Source organism: Tyto alba, unplaced genomic scaffold (assembly GCF_018691265.1).
Source record: "Tyto alba isolate M040663 unplaced genomic scaffold, T.alba_DEE_v4.0 Super-Scaffold_7, whole genome shotgun sequence".
Taxonomy (NCBI): domain Eukaryota; kingdom Metazoa; phylum Chordata; class Aves; order Strigiformes; family Tytonidae; genus Tyto; species Tyto alba.
Genome location: NW_024881328.1, coordinates 3,410,033 through 3,435,303, shown reverse-complemented (window position 1 = coordinate 3,435,303; position 25,271 = coordinate 3,410,033). Strand labels below are relative to the sequence as shown.

The window sequence follows — 25,271 nt, the reverse complement described above, 5'->3', positions numbered from 1 at the left end:
TTTGGAGAAAATTCCTCTGCCGGCAGATATAAATCCCCTTTTGTCCTCTTTGATTTTTCTCACCGAAGTTTCATCTGACCACGGAAGAACTTAACCTCCTTCACCGGCAGATCCTCTGCAACACCACGAGGACTTGACGGTGTTGTAGCCTGCTGGCGCGGCGAGGATTTCCTTTTAAAATTGTTTTCACTAGTGCGAAGTAAACAAGGCGTAAGGCCCCGGGTGGCGTGCCGGGCTTCCAAACAAATAGGGCCCAGCTCCCCGTTGGACAGAAGGGTTCAAGTTCAGCAGGCGTGCCTTAAAACGCGCGTATTCTCTCAGAACTGCTGGGCTCCTAAAACTCGGTGCTAACGCTGTCTCCCGGCTTGGTTCTTGCGCAGGGCATGGCGATGCTTTGTGAAACCATAGAGGAGTGCTGGGATCACGACGCGGAAGCCAGGCTGTCGGCGGGTTGCGTGGAAGAACGGATTATTCAGATGCAAAAACTCACTAACATTATCACGACAGAGGACATCGTGACTGTGGTCACAATGGTGACCAACGTTGACTTTCCTCCCAAAGAATCCAGCCTATGATAGTCGCACCGGCCGTGGCGCTGACCGCCGGGACTCTTCGCTGGAGCTGCTGAAGCGTCGGCACCGCTGACGGCGTCGCTGGGTGCAAAGAACGGTAAGTCTCTCCGGAACATCAGCAAGAGGTGGTTGGTTTTTGGTTTGGTTTGGTTTTTTTTTTTTTTTTGTTGGTTTTTTTTTTTTTTTTTTCTCCTTTATTTTCCCCCCCTTCCTCCTCCCGACCGTGGATCCATGAGACTTTTTGCATTCCCCGCTTACACCTGAAGGACGTGTGTGACTGAGAAACGAGAACGCGCTGTTGAGGAGCTTAAATGAAGAATTATGGACCTGGACTGGCTAATCAAGCGTTTTAAAAACTGACATCAGATTTCTTAATACCTGTCAGAAGAGACTAATTCCTTAAATGAACTACTGTTATTTTTTTTAAATCAAACATTTCATTTCAGATTTAAAAAAAAAAAAAAAAAAAAAGAAAAAAAAAAAGAAAAAAAAGGGTAACTTGTTTTTATTGCATTTGCTGTTGTTTATATAAAAATGACTATTGTAATGCCAATATGACACAGCTTGTGAATGTTTAGTGTGCTGCTGTTCAGTGTACATAAACAAAAGTAATCAAGTGGGATATAGCAAAGAGGCTTCCAAGTATTACTTAACCTCCCTCAACAAGGTATACCTCAGTTCCACCTCCGCTAAATTATGAGATTGACAACACTAACAAAATTTGAATAATAAATCGATCCATGTTTTGTAAATGATGTATTTCAAATTCACTGTGTTATTTAAGAAGGGTAAGCTATGCTTCATGCCAACAGTAAATGGCCATTCCTAAAGCAGTGTTTTTAGCCTTTTCTTGTACTAGCTTGTTGTGTATAAAGAAAAAAAAAAAGTGCTGTTTATTGAAACAAAATTTTCCTTCCTGTTTTAGTTTAAAGCTTTTCTCTTTCCTCCATTTCCCAGAATATCTCATACACTTATTTAACTGAATACTATTTAGGTTTGCTGTGTCTGAGGAATAGTTGAAAACTTAAGCATGACTTTTTTTAATTTCTCTGTGAGCTGTGACACTGGAAAGCTCTGAATTCTTGTTCTCTTTTTTTTTTTTTTAAAGAAGTCTTTTTCCTATTTATGTTTGTGACAAGGTCTGCCTAGCGTGTGTTTTCTGTTTCACTAAACAGTATGCAGTGGGTTCTGTATCACTGTTTCAGGATCACCTCAGGAAGCTCAGTTACCCCCCAATTCCTTACTCTCTGCTCGGAGAGCCGCAACTTCTCTCCCCTCCAAGCTTGGTGCCATCTCACCGGAGCCCTGTCTGTGCTACAACCAGGCTTATCCTGGAATCGTACGAAAAAATTCTAGCCGCAGATTTCAGATCACAAACGCTTACAAATTTCAGGGATAATTTAGTTAACGCTCACAACTTCAAATATGCAATGACTATTTAGAGGTAACGAATGCCGATGTCCATAGCACGGGCTCACAGAAACTGAGGAAAATCATCGGAACTGCTTTCCCACCTCCACCCTTCTTTTCGGGTTTAGGAAGTCACGCCGCCTCCTCCGATCACAGAGTGACTGGTAGGTAGGTGCCAAAGTGCTTCTCCTGTTTCACCGCGTTCACTTGACGATCCCTTACGCAAACCTCCACGTAAAATAAATTTCATCAACCTCTAGAGTACGGAACCGCCACTAGCTCGTAGCGTGCTGCGTCTTCTGTCCTTGTTTTCTTTGGTTTTACGCCCTGCGTTCGCCCCCTCTCGAGAGGAGCTTTTAATGTTGCAGGTAGGAGCTGGCTGTGAACGTCATCTTAAACTGAGCTGTAGAGCCACCAGCTACTCGCGGTTTTACCCGTCCGTGAACTCCATCTCTGGGAACAGTCAGAGACGTCACGGCTGAACGAGACCCAGGGCAGCAGGCCGGGGGTGGGGAAGGGCAGCAGGGCTGCCCCAGGGGCACAGCTGGGGGTGGTGCAGCTCAGCTCTAAAAAAAGAAAAAAAAAAAAAAAAAAAAATCTAATTTGTGGCCGCTGCTTCGCTTGATGCTTTAATTGTGCCGCTGTTTCTAAGCTGGGGCCCTGGCTCCCCGCGCGCAGCAGGACATGAACGTAGCTGTTGAGTTTGTACTCCAGCGAAGCCGCCTGTGCTCCCCCGGAGTTTGAACCCCTTCACCAACACCAGTAAATACGGATGGTTTCAGTAATTACTTCATCCCGTATTTGGTAACTCTGTTGCAAAAGTTGGGTCAGGACTAAAATGCGGCTTACCCTTTAAACTTCAGCTCTGGGGGAGGACGCCCGGTGCTGGCTGGGCCTCCCCTCGGCACAATCCCCCCCTAACCCCACCTCATCTTTTAAATTAAAGCACCCGGTTTGAATAGCGTCCTCCTCCCAGTTTCCTGGTCTCTTCAGCAGCAGCCTTCAGCGTCCCTGGGAGAAGGGTGGTCAGAGCAGAAGTGCTCTGGCAGGGCGGGATGCCGGGCTGTGTTTGACAGGGCTGGGGGAGCCCCTGGCCCCTCCTTGGCCCCTCGGTGCTTCCTGAGCCCTGGCAGCAGCCCCGACCTCCCCCTGCCCCTGTCCTGCCCGACGCTTCGCACCTTCTGGCCGAGGTCTTCAACGAGTCCGTGGCGTTTTCAAACACCGTGGGGAGTGCTAACCCAACCCCAGCCAGGCAGTAACGAGACTCTCCTGCTCCCAGTAGCTTTTGACAGAAGAAAGAGGGTTACCAGTTGGTTCTTTTTTTTTTTTCCAGCTTCTCTTTTTTTCAATCCGGTTACTTTTATTAGGAACACTTGGTACAAAATGCAGAAAGCTGCAATACGCGTTCATGGGCAAAATGATTCAAGTAGCATCCTTGATGGAACATCATTTACCTCAGATACTCAACCAGCAGTACTTTTTTTCTTTTTTCTTTTTTTTTTCCTTTTATTTTGTTTTTTTTTAACGCCGTTTCAGTCCATATATACTATTCGTTACCTCTCAAGATTTTGGTAAGCAATTATTTTAACTTTACTCTTTGTATTTGTCAGTGTTTTGGGCACAGGTTGTTGTACTACTGTCAGAAGGTACTTGCTGTTTTTCTGCAAGTACTAAAAACAAACCAACCCTCCCCACCCCCCCCCCCCCCCCAATAAAGTGATTGTTAAATATTGTACAAATAAAAATGTATACTCTTTCTCCCCTATCCCCCTGAAAAGTTAAAATAAAAAATGTGACTACTACACCTTGTATCCATGCCTTTTTTTAAATTACTTGTAGTCTGACTGTGTAGAAGCGACGCAGTTCTGAAGCCACAGAAGAGCTGCAACTCTTCTGTGAAAGTAAAGCTTTTACCTTATTTCCAGCACATTTTAGGTAGGGGGGGTGGGAGACCCCCTTCCTTACAGCACGGAGTTACTCTGAGCTTCACCACGAGCTGGGGAGAGTTGGGTAATTGTCATTTACACACCACCCCTCGGGAAACTCAGGGAGGGGGGGAGCTGCAGGGCAGGGAGGCAGGTCCCTGCCACCCTCCTGGCTCCTGCTGAGGGCGAGGGACACACAGGGCCCCGAGGGAGCAGCAGCAGAGAGCCCACAACAGGGGGCTGGGCACAGAGCCAGAGGAAAAGGGCTCCAGGGGTTGGTTTTGGTTTTTGTTGTTTTTTTTTTTTTTTGCTTCAGGTTTTTGCCAGACTGAAGCCCCTGGGCCACTAAAAAAGCCAGAGGCTGGGCTTAGAGGGAAGAGCCAGCAGGAGCTTACTCCTGGGGGGAGCCAGCAGCACCTGCCAGGCCCCTTCTGCACAGCCGCCTTCAGCTGCCACCCGGCCCCGTAACACACACCTCCCCCGCTCCCAGGGATGTCCACACACCCTATTCTGCACCCTCCTCTTCCTCACTCACTCCCCCCAGCCCTAAAGCCACTTCGAAGTCACCCTGCAGCCCCTGGGGAGCACCCCCCTGGCCCTACACCACCCCAAACCAGGTGCGCCTCGAGGCTTAATGATGTCAATTTTCTCTGGCAAGTCAAATTTGAGAAGAAAAACTACACAAAGTAGGAGCTTTGAACTGCACGGGCCCCCCAGCAGCTAACGTGGCTGTAACCCACGCTGGAGGAACGCCGGGGGCTTTGGGTCCTACACAGTGGAAAGGGGGGGGGGGTGAGAGGAAAGCCGAGTGCAGAAGTTCCTCACTCACCTTTACAGCCAGTAGAAGAGAACCCCAATCTAGCTCTCCTTAAAAACCCAAAATCTCTCTGCAAAAGCAAGCTGCTTCCAAAAATTTATTAATCTGACCCGCCCCCCCCCCCCCCCCCCAGCCTCCTGTGGGTAACCTTTCCATCTTCTGGCGTTGACAGTTGACTCCAAAAGTTTTGATGGAAAAAGTGACCTTACGAGTTCCCGAAAGCTCAGAGCCAGCTGAGGGACGACGCTGCCCACTGCTTCACGTCCGTGGGGCAGTTGGGATATACTTGCAAAGCATCCATGATCTGATTGTTGTCCAGGAGCAGTTTCATTAAGAGGTACTCTCTCTGAGCACGCACAGAGGGTCTTTCTATGGGTTTTACTAATTCCAGTTGTAGTAAGTGTTCGAATGCCTAAAAAAGCAAAGACAAAAAAAAAAACAAAAAAAAAAAAAGAATGAGGCAGTGGAAGAGAGCAGCGTGAGGGGCTGTTTTGAGTGAGCGAGCCGCTGGTCTGACAGCCAGCTGGCACAGACAGACAGACCTTAAACCCCAGCTCCGTTTTACCTTCACTTTTCTTCTTAAGAGAACTAGGGTTTGAAATCCGTGTGCGTGTAACTGCCTGGGAACGACCCTGTTACTCAGGGAAGCAAACTGGAAGAGCCCATTACAGGAGCGCGGGCAGCGCGCCGCGGTTTCCAGCCCGGGTAAGCGACCAGCACGGAGGCTGCTGGGCAGAAAAGCCGCCGGGTTCCCTTCACTCCAGCAGGGCCACGGCCCCCCCATCCCCACCCCTCGCTTTAAGCAAAGCAGATTTGGGATGTGGTAAGATTGATTTTTCGTTTTGGATTGACCGAGCAAGGTGAAGATGCCCACACCCCCACCCACACCCCCACCCCCCTCCCTCGTGGAAGCCATTTCCCACACAGTCCGTGTTGCCCAACCCCGGCCCCGAGGCAGTTAAGCTTCCCCAACTCTTCCCAGCGTAACAAAAATCTTGCATTTCAGGCTTACCTTCATGACAACTGGCTTTTCGAAGTGGTACATACAATGAGCCTTCCGTTGTACGAACTTCTGGAATTCTGTATCGGTAACGGGGAGAGTAAAGAGTTAGCTAGGGGAAAGTACACGACCCCGAGCTTGCGAAGTTTGTGCGTTTCTCTCACCGTTGTAAACCATCTGGAAGTTAAATGGTTCTCCTTCATAAACGTCATTTAAGTGTTTCATAGCTATAATTAGGCACATTTCCAGGACAGACAAACCTAGGGGGAAAGACAAGAGCTCTAAATATTTTTCTTAAGCGTATCAGAAACATAAGCAGATCACATACTATTTTTCTACACCTCACCGATCTGTGTTATTTTTTTACATCATGAAGATCCACAACACAATTGGGGAGGCCAGATAAGAGAACACTTGTTTTCCAGATATTCGAAGCAAGAACGTTAAGAAACGGGCTGCTTCCATCAAAAAAAAAAAAAAAAAAAGCAAGATATTTCAGCAGAGTTCAAGGGCACGCTCGGGTTTCGCAGGTGCGTGAGCAGGGAGCCGCTGCCCTGCGCACATCCCCTACAGCTGGGGAATTTCAGGGGGGGGGGGCACTCGACACATTCCACGCTCCCAAGAAACACTCGGGGGAAACAGCAGAGCTTTACCGTGTACAATATTTGCCTTTGAGTCTGTTCTGTACTGCTTGCTTGCCTCATGAAGATCTGATGCAGTGATAAGTGGGTGATGCACGGTAACGTTACTTACAGCGAGCATCTAAAAAGAAAGCAGAAGACATTTTTCATTTAATTACTGATTACCCGCCACGCTTTCTGCTCGGAGATGGAATGCAGAAGAACACATTTCCCCTGGAGTCACCGACTGGAACCATTAATGAATAAACCCTACGCACAGCAGCTTCGTACCAAAACCCTTCTGAACAGCTGGTAGCTACAACCACGTTTTGCCAGGAAGGTTTTCCAGGCTTAAAACCTGAAAGCCTCCTCACCAGAGGAGATAAACGCTCATTAACTTGTTTACATTCCTTTTGGGTGGATTAGCGTGTTTCAGTGCTTGCTGGAAGAACGACTCACACCCATTTCAAGCACACCTCTGTGCAGAGCCCCAGCGCACGCACGGCACCGGCAGCGCTCGCTCGGGCAGTGTCGCCTCTCGGTTTGCAGAACACCAGCTGCCCCTCCGGCACGTTTGCTCAAGTCTCCCCCTAGTTGCAAACCAACTCGTTAACAATCTTCAACTGCCTGGTGCAGCAAGTGAGGTTTGAAGAGAGGTAAGTTCATTAAGACAGAGTTAACTGACCTCTTCTGACGGTACCGATTATCCACAAGCCGTTGCACAGCAGCAGGCACGCTGCAGTGACCTGCACTTGCTCTTCAGGGCTTTACAAGATTTGTAAATACTTCATCATTTAATAGTCATCGTCAGGAAAAATGGCTTTTAGTGACTACCTCCTACTTTTGCAGGCCTGTGTGATGAAAAACTGTTTATTTAATCTGTCTGCCACTGAGAACGCAACGCTGTCTTACCACCAGCCCTTCCCAATCCTCTTTCTCTCCTTCTCAATGTCAAAAAGCCTCAAAAAAGCTGCACCACCGTTTGGACTTGTAAAGGTACAGAATGAGGTTGGAGACTGTAAAGGGAATTTGGACTGGGAAGGAAGGGAAGGTAAAGAAACGCCAGCCCTGAGTCACCAGCGGACGTGCAAAATGGGAAGAAGTGGAGGAAACACGGCGGTATCGCCTGTGGGTCGGTGCCCCTCTGGTGCAGGGCTGGAGCTGTTTGTGAGGAGCAGGGACCGGCCGCGCGGAGCCTGGAGCACGCAGCGCCCGCCGCCCCTCCGGGTACCAGGCAGGTGAGCAGCTGAGTGCACGGAGTCACTCACACGAGAGGAACCACGGGGAAACAGCATTCACCAAAAGCAAAACTGGATTTTTACCCACTAGTTATTTCTACTTCCACGTGTAAGCAGAAATAACTAGCTGGTAACATCTAGTTAAAACAAACCTACTTCAAATAAGTAATTTTACTCTGCTAAAACACTCAACTTGTTCCATTCTTCCGAGGTTCAACGTTTCACGTGACACCATTTAGGGTCCTGCAACAGGCAACAGACACTAAGTGTCCTCTGAGAACGCACGTGTTCATCCGACACGGCGAAGTGGTGGGGAGCACCGCGCGTAATTTAAAAAAGGCTCGTCAGTGGAAACAGGTCCTCGCTCCCAAAATGCGGGTAATCCGCAAGGGTGGCTCCAGTTCTCACCACTGCCCATCACAAAGCTTCTCTCACCAGCTCGTACGGCAGACTCCCGCAGGTTTTCAAAATTAAAGAAACATTCATCCTGCAGGGCAATTAATCCACGCTTCAGCTAATACAAAAGAATTACAGCAGGGCTGGAATCTATTTTATACTTTTATGAGCAAGATGACTTCAGAGTGAAAAAGCCCCTTTCTCAAAGAAATATTCAGAACATGCTGAAGAAAACAATTAGGAACTTCAGCCTCAGCTCTGACACACCTTGGAGCTTGAAGGGAGGCTACTCAGAGGCAGCAGCTCTTTTTCTGGCGTTCCTTCAAGCCACAGACACAGAATTGGGTGCCCCTAAGCTAGAAATCATCTGCGATCTTGTAACAAACTCAAGTAAACAGAGGGCTGCCAAGAAGGGGACTCTGGTCACGCTCTGCGTTTCAGAAGCGGCGCAGGAGGTCTATGATCTGGTTTCCAGAGCAGCTGTAAAGGTAAAGGCAGCGTTGGGAAAAGCTGTTGGCACTGAAGAGTCCAAGAACAACCCACCAGAGAGCTGAAGGTTCAAGCTGAATACTTGCACAACACGAGATAAGCAGGTACATTTAGTGGGTTTTTCACACCGACAGAAGCACACAGATCTTTTGAGACTGTTAAATAAGTGTTACTTATCTTCTGTAATAACTGTTGTTGCCTTCATATTAACCGTGTTAAGAAACAGAAGCGAGGGAGGCAAATTATTTTAAAAAGAGACCCTCCAAGAGAGCCTGACCACGTGGTTAAGCTTCAGCTCATTTGTCGTGATAGGAGGAAGTTTGCTCTCAGCATTACCTCCTACTTACTGTGTGCAGAAGTCTTCCCTCAGAGTTAGCAGGGAGGCAGCAGCCTAATTTCTCTCCTCAGTGAGGAGGCCTTCCTTCCCTCCCCTAACGTAACTGGGAGAGGTTGAAGCTACCAAGTAGAATTCTGAAAGCTTCCTCAGGCCCTTGGTGCCAGATAACGCGGTTATTCGGCAGATCAATATTAACTACTTTCTCAGTATTTCTAGGGATTAGGAGCCTCAAGCTTCCAGCACCTCAAGATTTAAAAGATTAAGATCCCATTTCCTGGACTAGCGTCACAGCAACGGACAAATTGAGGACAGCATCTGGGCTACCTGGATTGCTCCACATACGAAGCCAGCTCTGGAAAAAAAGCAGTGCCTCATCATACAGTTCATAAAGGGATTTTACCTGAGACTCTGTTTAAGTAATTGGAAGCAATAAAAGAAAACAAAAGCGTTTCCTCTAGGTGAATACCAAGACTGTAGATAGGTGGGAATGTTCTTACTCCAGAGGTATCCAGGAGCAGCTAGCCCACAAATGAGTAATCTGTGCTCAGGAGCATCGTAGCAAGAGCAACAGTTTAGGAAGGAGGAGGAGCAGAAAGAGGGATGACAATAACAAATGTTAGCTCTAAGGGACAGTCATTCCAAACGCAGCAGATGCTTTTATGTCAAAAGTGCATATACCTACACAAAGAGTTACTCTAGAGTAGCTCAAGAGAAGCAGGCCAAGAACACAGACAAACTCGAACAGTGTCAGGAGGAAGAAAAAGTGGAGAGCGTAAGATGATGCCAGAATACAGTAAAAAAAACATAGTAAAAAAATGGCACCAAAACGTATTGATCTTTGAAGCCAGACAGACATTGATGGAGGGAAGCAGGTTTAGCACAGCAACAGATTTAGTGAAAGAGGAGGAATGGAGGAATATTTGGCTGCAACAACAGACTTAAAGGTAGAAAAAGTGGGTTTCGGTACAGGCAGTTTTCAGGATTCATCAGCAACCAAAAAACAATCTCATAAAGGAAAAAATATTTTGAAAGTACTTCACTACAGTTTTGCTTTATAAATGGAAAGACTTGGTAAAATTTATTTAAAATACCAAAGACCCACCACCACTTATAACAGTACACCTTCACAATGTAACTGCTCCAGAAACTGGAACTACTCAAATTCATCAATCAAGCATGGACTGATAAAGCATGCAAGAAACCAGTACTGCCAAAAACCCACTGAATAAAAAGATGTTTTTAACTAAAGCTCAGATAACTGGCTTGAAAAACACAAGTGGTGGTTACTGATTATTGTAAATCAAGAAGATCTATACATATCGAAATACATACCAACAGCAAACGAAGGGAGCGCAGATCTTTAGTGTAGTGAAAAAGATTCTCCAGCATGTCTTTCACGGTTTTATCCCCTGAGAGATGCTAAAAAATATATATTTAAGTGATATTTTAATAATCTCAGCAAATCATTTCATAGTCACCTGAAAAAATAAGTTAGCTAACCGTCAGAAAAAGCTCAGCTTACGCTTGACAATACAACTCCTCACGTCTAACCTTAACTTTCTGGTCTTTTTTTGTGGCACTTCTGATTTTACCTCCAGACTCCAATAAGCAAAAAGTCTCTATCACAGTTGGATTTATTCCATATCAAACTCAAACAGTGAAAGGAAGTATTAATCTTAGGTAAAGGCTTTACACTTCTAAGCTGGTCTGACTTTGGTAGTTTTACTAAAACCAAGTATAAAGAGCTTTACATACCTGAACATTACTATTCCATTTTTGTGCAAAAGACTCATCAGGAAATCCAGAAGGAAGGGAAAGTTGTTTCTTGAATATCATAAGGTATTGTTTAAAATCAAAGGAATTCATCAAATATATCTGTCGGTGAGAGAACCTTGATTTTACTCTCTTCTCCAAGAGCTCCAGGATATCCTTGTTAAAAAAAGTAAAATCAATAATTAAATAAAAGCAGATGCATTCAGTACATTCTTTGCTCCAGTCAAAACTACAAGAGAAAACACCAAAGTAAATCATGTTGAAAAAAATAAAGAATTATGAAAGTCTCGGGCTTAAAATGTTCTAACAAGACCTCTGCTAATTATTATAATTGATGTGCCTTGAAATGCCTAACAACTAGCCACTTACCCAATCATGTGATGCACTACATCATACAGGATAATTAGTTGCTAGGATACCCAGCAAAATTTCTCCATAGATTATGTAAATATTTGTTACTTAAGTCTGCATTCAAGATGTTTCAGCCTATCGTGGCTCTAGACAAGTTGTCTATTTAGTAGATACGTACGTTGGCAGCTGTCAGTTCACATGCCTTTTGTCAGACTGGAAGAATCCAGCCTTAAAAAAAAAAAAAAAAAACAAAAAAAACCCAACCAACTTAAGAGCCAGTCTTTCTCTTTAAAGATTGTCACACAGAACTAAGCGAGCCTGCCATCAAGTTGCTGTTGAAGATACTAGAGAAAAGCTCACTTTTCTCAGAATACATTGCAATAAGCCAGCACCAGAAACACGCCGTGGGAATCATCCGTTTAGAGAAACACAGTCCCATTCCCCCACCTCATACCGGGACAGAATGATTACGCTCCCACTTTCTGGGAATTTTGGGTGGGTCTTTTTGTTTTTTAAACGTTGCGTGTCGGTTCCGGTGATTTCACTTGCACTAAAAGAGGGCTTTAAGAATACTGAAATTCCTCACCAAAACCAGATTGATAAGAGTAAACAGAGAGTCAACAGTGCCAAACATAAAGACCCCTCTTGGTTTAGAAGTCACGTGCCACAGGGACCTGTGATTTAAAAACAGCTCGGAAGGAACAGCCATCACCACAACCATGGTACAGCCTCTGAGGACTCCACCTTAATTATGCAAAAGCAGAGCAACACACAGTTCTAAATGACGGGTGATGCCACAGGACAGTAACGAAGCAAAAAGACTGGCATTGCCTAAATCCACTGCTATTCTATTAGCTTCCAGAAATTTGCCCAGCTAAGCATCACCCAAACCCAATCAACCCCAGATTCAGGCTTTAAATGAAAGATTTTAGTTACTCTTTTTCTTGTCACAACCCAGCTATATTCAACACCAATCCAGTTTATTGAGAAAAAAACAGTGTAATTTTTATAAAGTATCCTCTTCCATAGTGTTACAAAGTAATTACTTCACAATATATACATAATCTGTCCACCGCTCCCTACAATGTCATTGTAAAAATCACAGCAAATTTAACATGGATCCTAAACCTATTTCAAACCCACTAATATTATAGCAGAAGTGCCCTACTCGAGTGTTTGCTTAAGAACAAGTCCTTGTTCTCAGAAGAACGATTTAAACACTGTAGGTTAATACAAGACTGTTCTTACCAATTGCTGACCAAGCAATGGAAATGTCCAGCAGCCTCTCTGAAGAGTGAACAACAGCGTAATGTAGCACAGCCACACAGATACACACGGCTCTTCTCCGGTAATATAGGACACCAGCCTCATGTCTCCTTAGAAATGTAAACCAGCTCCTCTAGCAGTAAAATCGAAGGCTTTGCCATTTTTTGGTCATCTAAATTTGCTCTCAGCACAAATTTATTTTTTTTTTTAATCCCTTCCCAAGTCAAAAGTCAGAAAAATGGATTATTGAGAAAAGTCTCGTAGTAAATTAAGGTTCGAGGAGAGGAGAAAACGTTCCAGCTAAGACAAAAGCCTCTTTAAGACAGCTAAAAACTTCGAATGAGCAAGTGCAATTTCTCACCTGTCTACATGTAAGTCCAATAACTGTTACTGGAGTCTGTGCTGACTGGGATGTATCAAAGAGGTTATAGAGCAGCGTCTGATTCTTGTGATGAACAAACAAGTCGAATTCATCCAGTATAAACAAGATTGGACAGCTGCTAGTTCGATCTCCTGAGACAGCAATTTCAAAAGTTAGTATGGGTAACTGCATCATCGGATTTCTATCTCGAGAGCTTTCACAAATCCCACTTTTAACAATTTACATGTTTTCTTTTAGCTTTTCACTAAGCCCTCCTTTCACATACGTACTGCTACAACAGCAAAAAGCAAAAATACACTGAAAAATTGGTAAGGTTTTGTAGTATTCTGACAAGCGTTATTTATGGTAGATTCAATCTGGATAAAAGAATCTGTCCTTCATAGCTGACCATTCCATGGCAGCCTTTATGGCATGAGATATGTTTGTTTAGTGTTACATATTTTTCACACTATTTCATAACCATGACACATTCTTGGGCTAGATTTCTTCATACCACTTATACAAGTAGATTAAAAAAAAAACACGTAGATGCTAACTTTTTAGTCAAGTGACACACAGCCAGTTTCAGAACACGGGCTACTAGCGCTTACCTTTCCTTAAAGCTTCGAGGAGGAACGCAAGATTTTCAGCAAAACTGCCCTACGCAGACAAGAAAAAAAAAGTTTCACAAGAGATTTTCAGTGTCATTCTCCGAATTGTGTAACTGCAACAAGTTCAGGCATGTAACAAAGGCCACCTCCTCCTAAAACCCCGCTTTCAAAACCAGTGCATGTTCAAAAATTTACATCACTTCATGTTGTAAAATCGTAACTCTTTCGGGACAAGAAAACTGATAGTTAACTCTACACTTTCTTCCAGACCGAAAACCCCAAACCAATCACCTCAGACGGGAAGAAATTAGCGATCAAAAGAACTTCTACAATAAGCTAAATTTACAAGTAGCTTTATCTTTCCTTAGCTATTGCATACTCATTTTCCATCTGCACACATGCAAAAACTGCCACCTAACGTGTTCCACTGAGAATGATCACAGTGTAGTTTCTAATCTGCAACCCCATTAGATAGATGAAACCATCGAACATTTATAACAGAAAGCAATGAATTGCTATGACCATCCTGCTTCAGTTACACATCCACACACTGAGGCACACAAGTTGTGAGATGGGAAATCACTATAACTGAAGACGAGCCCTATCAAAGAGGGCAGAAAAGCCAATTTACCCTCTGAATGAAAGTTGCAGAAGCTAAGAAAGGAAAAGCTTCTGTCAAGAGAAGTAAGGACATTCCTGCAAATCAGTATGTTTCCGGGCCCGTGCGCAACCAAAGGGCTAAGAGTTTAGAGTAGTCCTCCACAACAACTTAATGGAGGAAAATTATAGGGGAAGTAAGCATATTTAAGTCCAGCTTTGCCTCCAGCATTTTTCGTAGTGGAACTGTGGACCCTGAAAGTTTGCTCTAGTTCTCTGTTGAAAAGACAACTCATTCAGACAGCTGGGCTGAAATTAAACACTTGCTATTTCCTTTTATTACCGCAGCTGTATTTGGGAAAATTTTAGCTCGCCACCAGAAAGGGTTTTCCATTCTCTGTGTCTAAAATTATTTGGGATAAGTAAGAAACCAAAGCACAGCCTAAGAAGCAAGCATTTCCAAAAGATAATAAAGCCTAATAACTACAATCTACACTTCATCTTGTATTCCACACTGCCTCTAACCTACTTCTCTGGTCTCCAACTGAAGCAGTAACATCTTATCTCTTCAGCTTTCCAAACGCAACTGCTGAAAATAAACCTCGTCTACTGAGACTTCACCCTTCTCCCCTCTCATAATTCTGCTTTAGCCACTTGGATGAGTATTACAGATGCCTTAACTACGCAAACTGCCCATCTCAAAGGCCCTACCTGGGAGCAAAGGAGGAGATGGTGCTCACAAGGACCTTCTGTCGGGCCAGAAGGTGGCCTCTCAAGAACACTCACCGAGTAACAGGCGACAACCAGGGTAGCTCAGATCACCAGCCCAAGCTACTTCACGCTCAAATGAGTGAAAGTTTATCGGAAGCACTCCAGTTATTCTCTTTCTTTTTGACTTTAGTGCTAATGTAAATGACTTTCGCTTCTTTGGGGAAAGATCAACAGATGCAAGTATTTTAATAGAAACTCTCTGCAAAATGAGAGCTCGAGGAAGGCTGGATAGATTTCTCTATGGACTAGAAAAGGTTGCAAATATGCTACAGAAACCGCTTTTCGGCTGGTTAGCTTCCTTATTCTTTCTCTTGAAACCTTAAAGCTAATTTTTCCAAAATACCCCTCTGAACAAAGTCTTTTCATAACGCTTAACGTTCATTTCATTTAGAGGCTTGAAGTAAATGTTAAGTGAGCCTTTTCATTCTTTGTCCCTCTCTAAGGCTGCCACAGTTCACTACTGTCATTAAATATTTTAAAAGAGAAAGCTTTGAGGGGACTGAGCCAGCCCATTGCAATTTTGCCAATAAACTCTCAAAGCCCACTCAGTCTCAAGAAGCTGCATTCCATAAAGCTAGTTTTCTAGGCAAGGATCTTTGAGGGAGATAAGCGAAGAGTATAATGAAGTTGATGATACTTACAAAAACTTTATCCCCAACCACATTTTCCAGCTGCAGCTGCCTGGTGATCTCCTTCAGGGCCACTTTATCATTAGTCTGCAGAAGCCCTGAAAAAAAAAAAAAAAAACCCAACACTATTTTTCCTGAACTGGCAGTTCCCCTTCACTCCATGTCAAGGCCATGCCTACAGCCACCAGAAACTTATCCAGAAGCTTCTCTCCATTTTCAGCCTTACAAAGCTATGCCTTTTTTACAAAAGGCTAGACACTAATTTTCCATATGTAATAAGAAGTTACTTAAAACAATTTGGTCACAACTGAACTGATTTTTAACATTTTGAAAAGTCATTAAAAGCATCAAAGTTGTCTTTATATAGAGATACCAAGAAAGGCATTTTGGAGCTCACGGACAAACGTGTCTGTAATTGAGGCTAGATTGCAATTGCCAAAACCCAAATTTGTGTTCAGGACATACAGTATATAGCGACTCATTACAACATTAAATTTGAATAATGCTGTATTACTTGCCATTCAGGTGAACTTCCAAGAAGTTCTCTTTAGCCTGTTGCATTTCTCTGACCGCTTTTAAAACCTGGTTTAACAACTAGGGAAAAAAAATACATCATTTCTTTATAAGAAGATTAATCTATTAACAGTAAGAAAAGTGTACAAATAGATATTATCACATAGGAAACAGTATGTGCAGTTTCATTAGGTAACAATGGTTTTGAGCATTTTCAAGACTAAAATACTAAAATGACAACTTCGTATTCACTGTCATGACCGTAGCAATTGCATTTGTCCGTTCTGCTGAATTAATAGGGAAAGAAACTTAAAAATAACTTCAGTATTTTAGTCACCCATTTTCGGGGGTAGTATCTAGGGCTCTTCCCTTCATGAAAAAGTGCTTTACGAGTCTGACATGTGAGCGTTTGCCTCTTGAGTTACTATAGTATTTGGCTTCATTAGATGTTGCAGAACAAAAGTCTTTGCTTTACATCTTTAAAAACACTATGCTTATTCTTTTCCTCTTGAAGTTAGGAAGCAGGAGACAAAATTAAATTGCACATAATTACATCAACTACCGCTTATAAAACTTACGGTTTCCAAATCTGCAGTTCATCAAGAACTTGTTCTTGGTAAAAGTCCTAAGGAACTTGTATTAAAATACATAAAAGTAGATGAAATGTTAACTTTTCATCCACTTGCTGCTGCTTTGCTTTTCCATCCTCACCTGAGGAATTGCAGTTCCCATCTATGTATATGTATAAACACATATATACTTATATAAACACATACAATTCCTTGTCTCCAGCAGTCTTCTTTGAGAACTGACATCTTTCACTTGATATAGAATAAGAAAATCATTCATTCCACATAACACGATTTGCTCACTTATATTCTGGCAGGAAGGATCACAGATTTTCATCTTTACTATCCTTATGTAAGAGGTTTGGAAGAAAACTTAAACTTTAATTAAAATATAAAAATAGTTCTGGTGATTGCAGGGGGGACACACACATGGTGTTGGGGGATCGTTCTGTTGTGGGTTTTAAAAAAAATGTTCACATTTACTCCAATTTGTTTACAGTATAGAGCTCATCCATACTTTTCTATTGATACTGTCTTTAGCAGCAGATACAGTTAGACTCCTACTACAAGTGCTAACATTGACTATACGGATACTTGGAACAAAAAAGCTTATTCCCTTGGTTTCTCAAGTTTATGCCCAATAAGCAGATGTCATCCATTCCAGCTAGCCCCTTATCCAACAATCTCAACTGTTCCTTGAAAGTCTGTGCTGCAAATACAAGGACATCTAAACTATTTTCTGCGCTATGAGTGCTTGTTGCTTGCTTACAAATCTGTAAATCTAATAAAGGAAAAATAAGTTCCTGTTCAAGACTAGCAGGAAGCACACAGGTGGAAGAATCCTCATTTGCCACTGGTTTATCAGCTCTTTCCCCACCACCACTCCACAGTATTTTGGCAATTATGCTTCTGAAGCATCATGGGTAATAGAAGAATGTAACAATACTGACTGGTTTTGAAATGCAAAACAAGAAAGCTATCAACAAATTGGCAAAATGATTGGTGTCAGCTGTATCATGGATACATGTCCCATCTATTAACTTATTTTTACTCAACTGCATTTAAAAGCTTGAAGGTCACTTGTTTTAGCACTTGGGAAGACTTCGAAGTAATTTTTTAATTTTTTCAATCTTGAATACTTTTTGCAGTAACAGCCAACCTATTTATCACATTACATATATAAACATAAAAGACTTACGTGTTTGGATATTAAGGTATATAACACTTTAGCTAGATGTCATCTCTTCACATGCCTCAGCTGAAAAGAGTTCCGTTAAAATACAAAACCTACACTTGTAAAGTTGAACTACTGTGCAATATTCTACTTCCTAGCAATTTAGGTAACGATGTTCAATGACACATTTGAAGCAGGATTAAGGTATCTTCCTGTTCTCTATGTATAAACAGCTATGTAGCAATCCACCCTTTAGTCTAGTCCTTTTACAGTTTTTGGATGCCTTTTCAGCCATAATATACAATAGGAGAAATGCTGAAAGAAGGCAGAATCCGTGATGCAGTTAGATCACTGAACGGCAAATGCAACTTGTTCTGATAAAATTATGTCAATTTTACATGTTTTGGGTACCTGCGGGATGTCATGAAACCTGGTGAAGACACACAAAGAATTCCAAAAGCACGCATACTTCTGCAAGTCGTTGTGAGGATGGACGGGTACGTGTTTTTGTCAGCTGCACGTGAAGCTATTCTATTTTACAAAATCACGAGGAACTCAGCATTTGAAAAATGACAGAAGATGGTTAAGAAACCAATCTCCCCATATTGTTATTCAACAGAATTAGCTCACAAGAAGTCCTAGAATGTTTTGAAATTGTATGGAAACAATTAGCAATTCTCTTTAAAACAGGCAAAGATGAAAATTTAGCTCCAAAAGCTCCCAGGACTTCAGTGAGGTATCTACCTCATGCTTAATTTGACCTTGTATAAACGTTTAATATATGTTTGTACCGCAGTCTTTCCTGATCCTCGGGGTCCAATAATGAGGGCAGAATTACTTTCTCCATTAACTGTAGCTCGTTTCAGCAGTTCCAGCAGATGTCTGTGTTGACAACAGCAATAGGTTAAAAACTTCAAACCAGACAACATTCACCGAAACTACGGAAAATTCAAAGAATCTTTAGAACATAAAACTTGATACATTTCAACTTGCTCTCAGAGCCAACACTCCAGGCATGCAAAATGGAATACAATAAAGTACAAAAGGCTGAGTGATCAGATCTCTTAAAATGTTTTAAAATATTAAAACATGCAGAAGTCAGGAGTATCATTAATTCATAAAGTTCTACAATTCTCCATCGTGAAAGGACAGACGTCAATAATTATTTCTTTCTTTAAAAAAAAAGAAGCTTGCTTTCTGTGATACCACCGTAGTTCCCCAAAAAAGGAAGATGGGCAAACATATTGAAGGAAAACATTGACACCAGTAAAAATGAATAATCTAGTGGAATATATTAATTTTGATAATCTCCATAAAACTGATTATATGCTAAATTTAGGCATTGAAAGCTTGTGAAAGGCAACAGCAATACTGAACTGGAAAAGTTCATATTCTATTCCCACCCAAAAGAAGGAACAAAGAACAAATCTAAATTATCTTCAGACTTATCACCTAGTACTACATTTAAAGTACTTATAAAAACTACTGACGTTTCCAACTCCCAAATGTTTACAAATGCATAGTTAATATGCCTTTTTTTTCTTTTTTTTTTCTTTTTTTTAACTTAGAATATTGACATCATGCAATCGCTTCTAAAGGACTGAAAGAGTCATCACAAAACAGCTGTGGCAAATGCATGTGGTTTTGTTCACTATTTGAGAGCTAGCTATAGCCAAAAGCCCTGATACATCTTAGGAAAGAAAAACTAAGAGCTGGGACGTTCATCGTGTTGTCTTTTCAGTATAATTCACCAACAGCGGTAGTCTGTGAATTGTTTTTCAGAATTCCAGTATGAAGAGGGGAGGCTTGTTTTGCAGAACACTAACATCACAGAAGTACATTTTCTCACAACAATAATAAACATGTCTGTGAGAGCTCTGCATGCACATTACACTACACTTTTTTAATAACAGAAATGTTATCTTCCTTCTTGTAATGGAAAGGAAAACTAACGGTCACATCTGGTGATTCAACTTGCATGAAACTACTCTTGGAAAAACTAATGGTTTAAAAGAAGTTTTTTAGATACACATTTGTTATCTTCAGAATTTGGCCTGCATCCATAAAAGGATTAGAACTAGGACACTATTATTGTCACAATAGGGCCCTTCCTAATTTTAACCTCCACATCTGGATGACCCTAAGAAGTAGGTCTGTGTTAAATATGGGTCTCTGCTTCAAGAAACATGTTGCCGCCATCCAAGGTTCAAGATTTACTTTTTTACACAGATCACCAATAAACAGGAGAAAATCTCAAGTAAAAATAAAGATTCACAACAAGAGAATTTAATTTTTTGCTTGGTCATCGCATTAAGCACAACCTTCAAATATGCACTAGAAGTATCTTTCAGGCTCAGAAAAAGTGTTTCAGGAATTACAAATTTGAAACAAGAACAAGAAATCCTAAACTCAGAGCCTGGCAAAACAGCAAGCAAGAGTTGGACAAAACTCTTAAAATCCGAGTCAAACAGTTTTCAGAAGAATTGCACTGCAAGTCATTTAAGCCTGTATAATTTAGAAAAACAGAGGTAGCAGTAAATTCTGACCTCACCTCATTATTTTTCTACTGCAGTTAAAGTAGAAATTAGTTACTATTTGAGTCTGCTCACTCACCTGTACTGATGTTCAATCCCAAACAGTTTTCCAGTAGCATAATGGTGACAGAATCTTTCACGTAAAATTTTCTGCACCTACAGATATAACACAAGACAGATGGAATTCTTGGTGCTCCAAACACCATAATGTACCAATAATGTAATGCCTGCAGTAAAATAATAGTAAAATATGCATGTTTCTGTGGTGTTACAAATACTCTGTCACATGTAAATTTTAATTGTCATCAATGATATAGGGATCTTGAAAGTAAGAATAAAGTTGCAGAAGGCAGAATATTTAACAGAGTCTTTGCGGCAGAAAAGAGAAAATTCAATTCAATTACAGCAATATATGTCTTTGGTCCCTTCTCCTACGGTGTCTTTCCTTCACCCCCAAAGGGATGTTATACTTGTCACCAAAATTAGGTCAGTAGTTCATCTTATTCATAGTTCTGACTTACTGTGTAATACAGGCAAGAAAACATTTACCAGCTGACTGAAATGAAACATAACCCACCTGGTTAATCTCCCAAATCCTCAGTGAATACACTTTTTGCACCACTCGCAACTAAATTGCAGCCTACCACCTTCAAACATTAGGAAGTATCAAATTTAATCTTTCTTTGAAGCTTCGGTTCAGATAGCTTGTCCCTCAGAGTGGAGCGTGTGGTGGCAAGGGAGAGGGCCAGGAAGTAGTACAAAACTGAAGCTAATATATTGCTAACAAAGGATGGAATGAAGTCTATCCGGCTTAATTTTTAGATAAAGCCCTGAAGCCCTTCAAACTATATTGTGAATAGAATTATTTTAGCTCATAATTTGGATGTACTGCTTGGGATTTCTACAGATATATGTCTGCACTGACTTCAGTTTTCCACGTTGAGAACTGTTACTTAAAATTCTATCTTCAATTCCAAACAGCCAACCTTCAGCATCATAGCAGATTTCTTCCTATCACTTGACCAGCAGCAGGCAAATTGGACAATCCCAATTTTTAAGAATTTACAGGACTCTATACTACCACGTCTCCCCATCCCTCATTTAAGCTATCCTAAAATACCTGCATACTCCATCCTTTTATAACATTTGATGTCCAATTTAAGTGCTCATTCTCAAAGAATTGCAGAGATTAAATTGCACACTGATCACAGAGTGATTTTTCTTTAAAATCACATTTGAACACCTAGCCTTCCAGTCTAAGTCAATGTCCATTTGACCTAAAAACTAGCTATACCACTATCACACACATCTGTGTCACTGCTTTTTCATTCTCTTCACCCAAGTAGGCTCATCTTCCCCCCCCATATGGCTTTTCTCTACCTTCTTTAGTTTCATCTCTTAACTGAGTCCTTTTTCATTTCTGCTGAATGCTAACAAATCATGAAAAAGTGCAGTGTTCTATCCCAGGTAAACCTATACTGAGGCAATCCCGTATCATAAGTGTTTTGTATTTCTCTCACCTTAGGTAGTAGTTACTCATTCATGCCTGTTTCAGCCAACCAAACACTGTCCTGGGGTTACATTACTAGCAGGCTAATAATTTCACTTTATAAAAGGAATTACTTTTTAATATGAGATGTACTTGTCTACCTGATTTTTCGGTTATTTTTCTTCTACTAAAATCTTACTGATTTAATTTCCAGATTTAGTCTGTTTTAATGAATCCGAACAGTCAACATTGTTCATTCACAAGTGAAAGAGTTTTCCTCCTATGAAGGGATTTTATCCGTAAATGGAGAAAAGATATTAAAATATAAGAAATCATTGAACCAGAGGTAATTTACTACAAGATGCATCATAGGTTTTAAGTAACCACTTTGAAAAAACAGAGGAATAAATCATAAAATAAAAAGAAACTGAAAACTGATTTGCCAGCTGCTGTCCTGCCTAACTTAAGCTGTTAAAAAAGTCACCTAGATTCTGATTCACCCTACAAACTGGAAGATAAGAATCTGATTAGATAAAAATAGATTTATGCAAATCTCTTGCCACAAACGGCTCTAACAGTGCAAGACCATCCTTTTACTAAGACTCCAAAAAGCAGATCATCACTACACTCAAAGCAAGCAAAAATCAGGTGAGAAGCTGAAAGAAATACAGAGCAAACACAAACACCATTTACGTCCCTAGAAATTACATCAAGTACCTGCACATGCCCTTTCACTGGTCTAATAAAAAGCTATAGAATGACATGGACGTCAGAGGATGGAAAAGTTTCATAGTTTAAAAAGTCAGCTAATAAAGATGTTACTCGCCTGTGAAATGCATTCTTCATTCACTTCACTGCTCTCCTTCAGCTTACGTTTACTCATTGCAGAAGTTTTCGTCCTTAAATAAGAAAGAGAATATAGAGGTTATGCTAAATAACGTTCCTTTCCAAATGAGGTTAGTCAGAAGCTGTACATGGATGTTAGTAAGCTAAGTTTAGTGCAAACACAGCACAGCTGCTCGTTTGTACGAGCTTAAGCTGTAATGAACATCTTAACTAATAAAGATGAAGTAGTTCACCTTACTAGTATTAAAAAAAAAAAAAACCTGAAGTACTTTTAATTAATTTCTGATTACATGAAATCCATGTTTATATGCATCTTCTGAACAGCGTTGGCTTTACAATATGTTTCAACACAATGCAAACAGTACCTAATGCGACTGATATGGAAGCTTTTCTTCAACTTTTCTTCCAAGCTTTTCTATCAAGGTCTCAATAGCAACGAGGACTTTCACAAGCCTGTGAGTGACGTGCCAAATTCCACTGAGACAGCACAGCCACGCACAAGCTGATCCTGCACAGAGCCAGGAGCTGCACACCTCACACACTTACACTGCATGTACATTATTGTGAATAACCAAATCGATATGCCTCAAGTAAGCTGTACTAACAAGTGATATTTGTATTCTCCTCTGACCAACCACCCAAGGTAATTTGTTCATTTTGGCTGTTTAAGATAGTTTGGAACAATGTGTTTATGTTTCTGCCTGTGGAACAAGCTACAGGCACAGCGTACCATGTTAAGTCACAACAATTAAGTTTTTAAGGAAACCATCGGCTATCCACATTTACACTGGTGCAGCCTGTAATAATAACCACAGTGCCTTCCTAGATGAGCAGCACAAATGAAAAACAATTCTCCTTTGTGCTGACAAAAGCTGCCAAGGCTTGCTCCGCAACAATTTAGGCTTATTTTAGCACAGCCGTCTCCCTCATCCCCCTAGTTTTGCTCATTCTGTTGGAAGGCATCCCTCAGTCCCCTGGCACTGCAGCTGGGCCCGCAGAGGACGAGCCTGGCTGCTAAAAAAAAAATAAAAAATCCCGTAAATAAAAAGGTCGCTACGGCAGTGGATGCAAAGGCGAGCAAGGTAGGAAAACGTAAAGCCGGAGAAGCCGAACTGAAACCATTAGACTGATTAAACTGGAGGGGCATGAGCAATGAGACTACCGGACGAAGAGCGTGCCCGTTCGCGTTTGTTTTTTTTTTTTTTTATGTGGAGGTTTGCTTTTGGTTTGTTATTTTTTTTGGTTGTTTTTTTTTTTTTTAATCCGGAGATCGAAAAGTCACAGCGCTGCCACCAAATGCCGCCCGCAGCCGCCACTTCCAAGCGACAACCCCCTCCCCCCAAAACACCTGGAGGGACGAGGGATAACGGCCCCCCCCACACACAGACAGACAGACAGACACGGCAGCACCCCAGTCCCCGCGGAGCGTGGCGGAAAAGCGGGGGACACGACCCCTCCCTCCTTTCTCCCAGCGCCCGGGGCGGAGGGTTGAGGGGGACACGCACACCCACAAAATGCCGGCCCGCCGTTCCCTCACCTGAGGCGGCGGCGAAACCAACCGCCGCGCTCCCAGCAACCCCCGCGCCCGCCCCACCCTCACGTGACCGCGAAGCTGCTTCCCTCCCCCTCCCCTTTTTTTCCCTTTCCCCTTCCCCGCCCACTTCCGCCCCTTCCCCGCCACTTCCTTCCTTCCGCCACCCCGCATCCCCTTCCGGGGCCGCGCGCGGCCCTGTGGGAAGGCACGTCCCTCCCTCTCCCCCCCCCCTCCCCGCGGCCTCCCGAGCTCCCCCGCGGCGCATGCGCAGTGGCTGCCTCCCCTCTTCCTCCCCGGCAGCGCCGGAGCCCCAGCCGCCGGAGCAAGCAGCAGCAGCAGCAGCTGATGATGAGGAGGAGCGCGGGGGGGGGCGGGGGGGCCCGTTATTTATACCGTTAAAGGGACAGCGCGCTAATTCCGCTTCGGCAGCAGCGCGGGGGCGGGGGGCCGCGGCCAGGCGCCCGGAGTTTCTTCCCCCCCCCCCCCCCCCCCCCCTTCCCCAAGCCACCAACACCCCCCCCCCCCCCCCCACCCTCCCCCCCCCCCAACCAAGAGGAGCCCGGGGAGTTTCTTCCCCTTCCCCCCCCCCCCCCCCTCCTTCCCCTTTCCCTCCCTCCCTTCCTCCTCCCCTCCCGCGGCCGTCGGCGGAGGGAGAGCGAACCCGAGAGGCGGCCCCGGCGGGAGGCACCTCGGCGGGGGAGCGGCAGGCAGTTGGGCAGCCCCCACCCCCCGCGCTCCCCTCCTCCCCCTTTATTACCCTTTGTGTGCGTCTCCGCCTGCGCCGCTCCGGGGCCGGCCGGGCGCCGGGGGGGCCGCTGAGGTGAGTGCGGGGCGGCGGCGGGGCGAGGAGGAGGAGGAGGGAGGAGGAGGAAGAAGAAGGGGGGGGGGGGGGGGAAGCGGCGGGGCCGCCCGCTTGTTTACCTCAGGGAGGGAGCCGGGGGGGGGGGGGGGGGGGGCTCGGCCGCGCTGGGCCGCGGGCGGCGGGGAGGGGGGCGCCGGGCGGCCGCTTGTCACTTTGTGCCCCCCTCTCAGCTCCGGGGGGGGGCTCACCCCCCACACACCACCACCACCCCCAAATCCAAGCACGGTCCTAGCCGGAGCTTTGTTGTCGCTGGGGCGCGGGTGATGCTCCGGCCGCGCTTCAATCCCGATGCCCCCCCACTACCCCCCCCCCCCAAGTGGGGGGGTTACATCTTCCCGGGCCGGGGTTGAGGGAGGGTTTGGGGGGGTGAAGAGATTTTCTGAGTGTAATGTCGGCGGGGGGAGGCCCCTCTACTGAGGGCACCGTCTTGTGAGGAAAGTTTGGGGTGGCTCCAGTGGGTGTTCGTCCCGAAAGTGTTTTTCCTTGCCGCAGCAGGGATTTTGGGTGGCTGGAATAATGGCAGGGTGCTGGGGGAACCCTCGGGGTTTGCTTCCCCCCGTCCCCCGGGTTGGGTTCTCTGTGGAGGT

General features: G+C 43.7%; 3 protein-coding genes across 12 annotated transcripts in view; 2 read left to right on the top strand and 1 right to left on the bottom strand.

The window, feature by feature from the left end:
- The window catches only part of ACVR2A (activin A receptor type 2A), a 66,088-nt gene extending 64,761 nt beyond the window's left edge, over nt 1-1,327 (top strand). For all 3 annotated transcript variants that reach the window (XM_032997448.2, XM_032997447.2, XM_032997449.2), the window contains one exon: nt 381-1,327. In XM_032997448.2, coding sequence (XP_032853339.1) covers nt 381-575 — 195 coding nt within the window. In that variant the 3' untranslated portion in view covers nt 576-1,327. The remainder of the gene's footprint in view (nt 1-380) is intronic.
- On the bottom strand, nt 744-24,678 carry ORC4 (origin recognition complex subunit 4). Of its 3 annotated transcripts, none has more exons than XM_042784036.1 (15): nt 23,826-23,874; nt 22,269-22,341; nt 20,033-20,109; nt 18,211-18,301; nt 15,682-15,757; nt 15,176-15,261; nt 13,167-13,215; nt 12,556-12,707; nt 10,560-10,733; nt 10,137-10,223; nt 6,378-6,486; nt 5,889-5,984; nt 5,737-5,804; nt 3,161-5,136; nt 744-2,548 (listed from the first exon to the last, which is right to left on the bottom strand). In XM_042784036.1, the coding sequence occupies exons 2-14, from the start codon at nt 22,323-22,325 to the stop codon at nt 4,948-4,950; spliced, it is 1,311 nt and encodes a 436-aa protein (XP_042639970.1). In that variant the 5' UTR covers nt 22,326-22,341; nt 23,826-23,874; the 3' UTR covers nt 744-2,548; nt 3,161-4,947. The 3 variants fall into 3 exon arrangements, with proteins under 3 accessions (XP_042639970.1, XP_042639971.1, XP_042639972.1); XM_042784037.1 differs by lacking the exon at nt 744-2,548 and adding an exon at nt 22,654-22,741 and having other exon boundaries at nt 3,486-5,136; nt 23,826-23,841; XM_042784038.1 differs by lacking the exons at nt 744-2,548; nt 23,826-23,874 and adding an exon at nt 24,580-24,678 and having other exon boundaries at nt 3,486-5,136.
- The window catches only part of MBD5 (methyl-CpG binding domain protein 5), a 146,659-nt gene continuing 145,924 nt past the window's right edge, over nt 24,537-25,271 (top strand). For all 6 annotated transcript variants that reach the window (XM_042784030.1, XM_042784028.1, XM_042784029.1 and 3 more), the window contains exon 1: nt 24,537-24,642. The gene's annotated coding sequence lies outside the window, so the exon portion shown is untranslated. The remainder of the gene's footprint in view (nt 24,643-25,271) is intronic.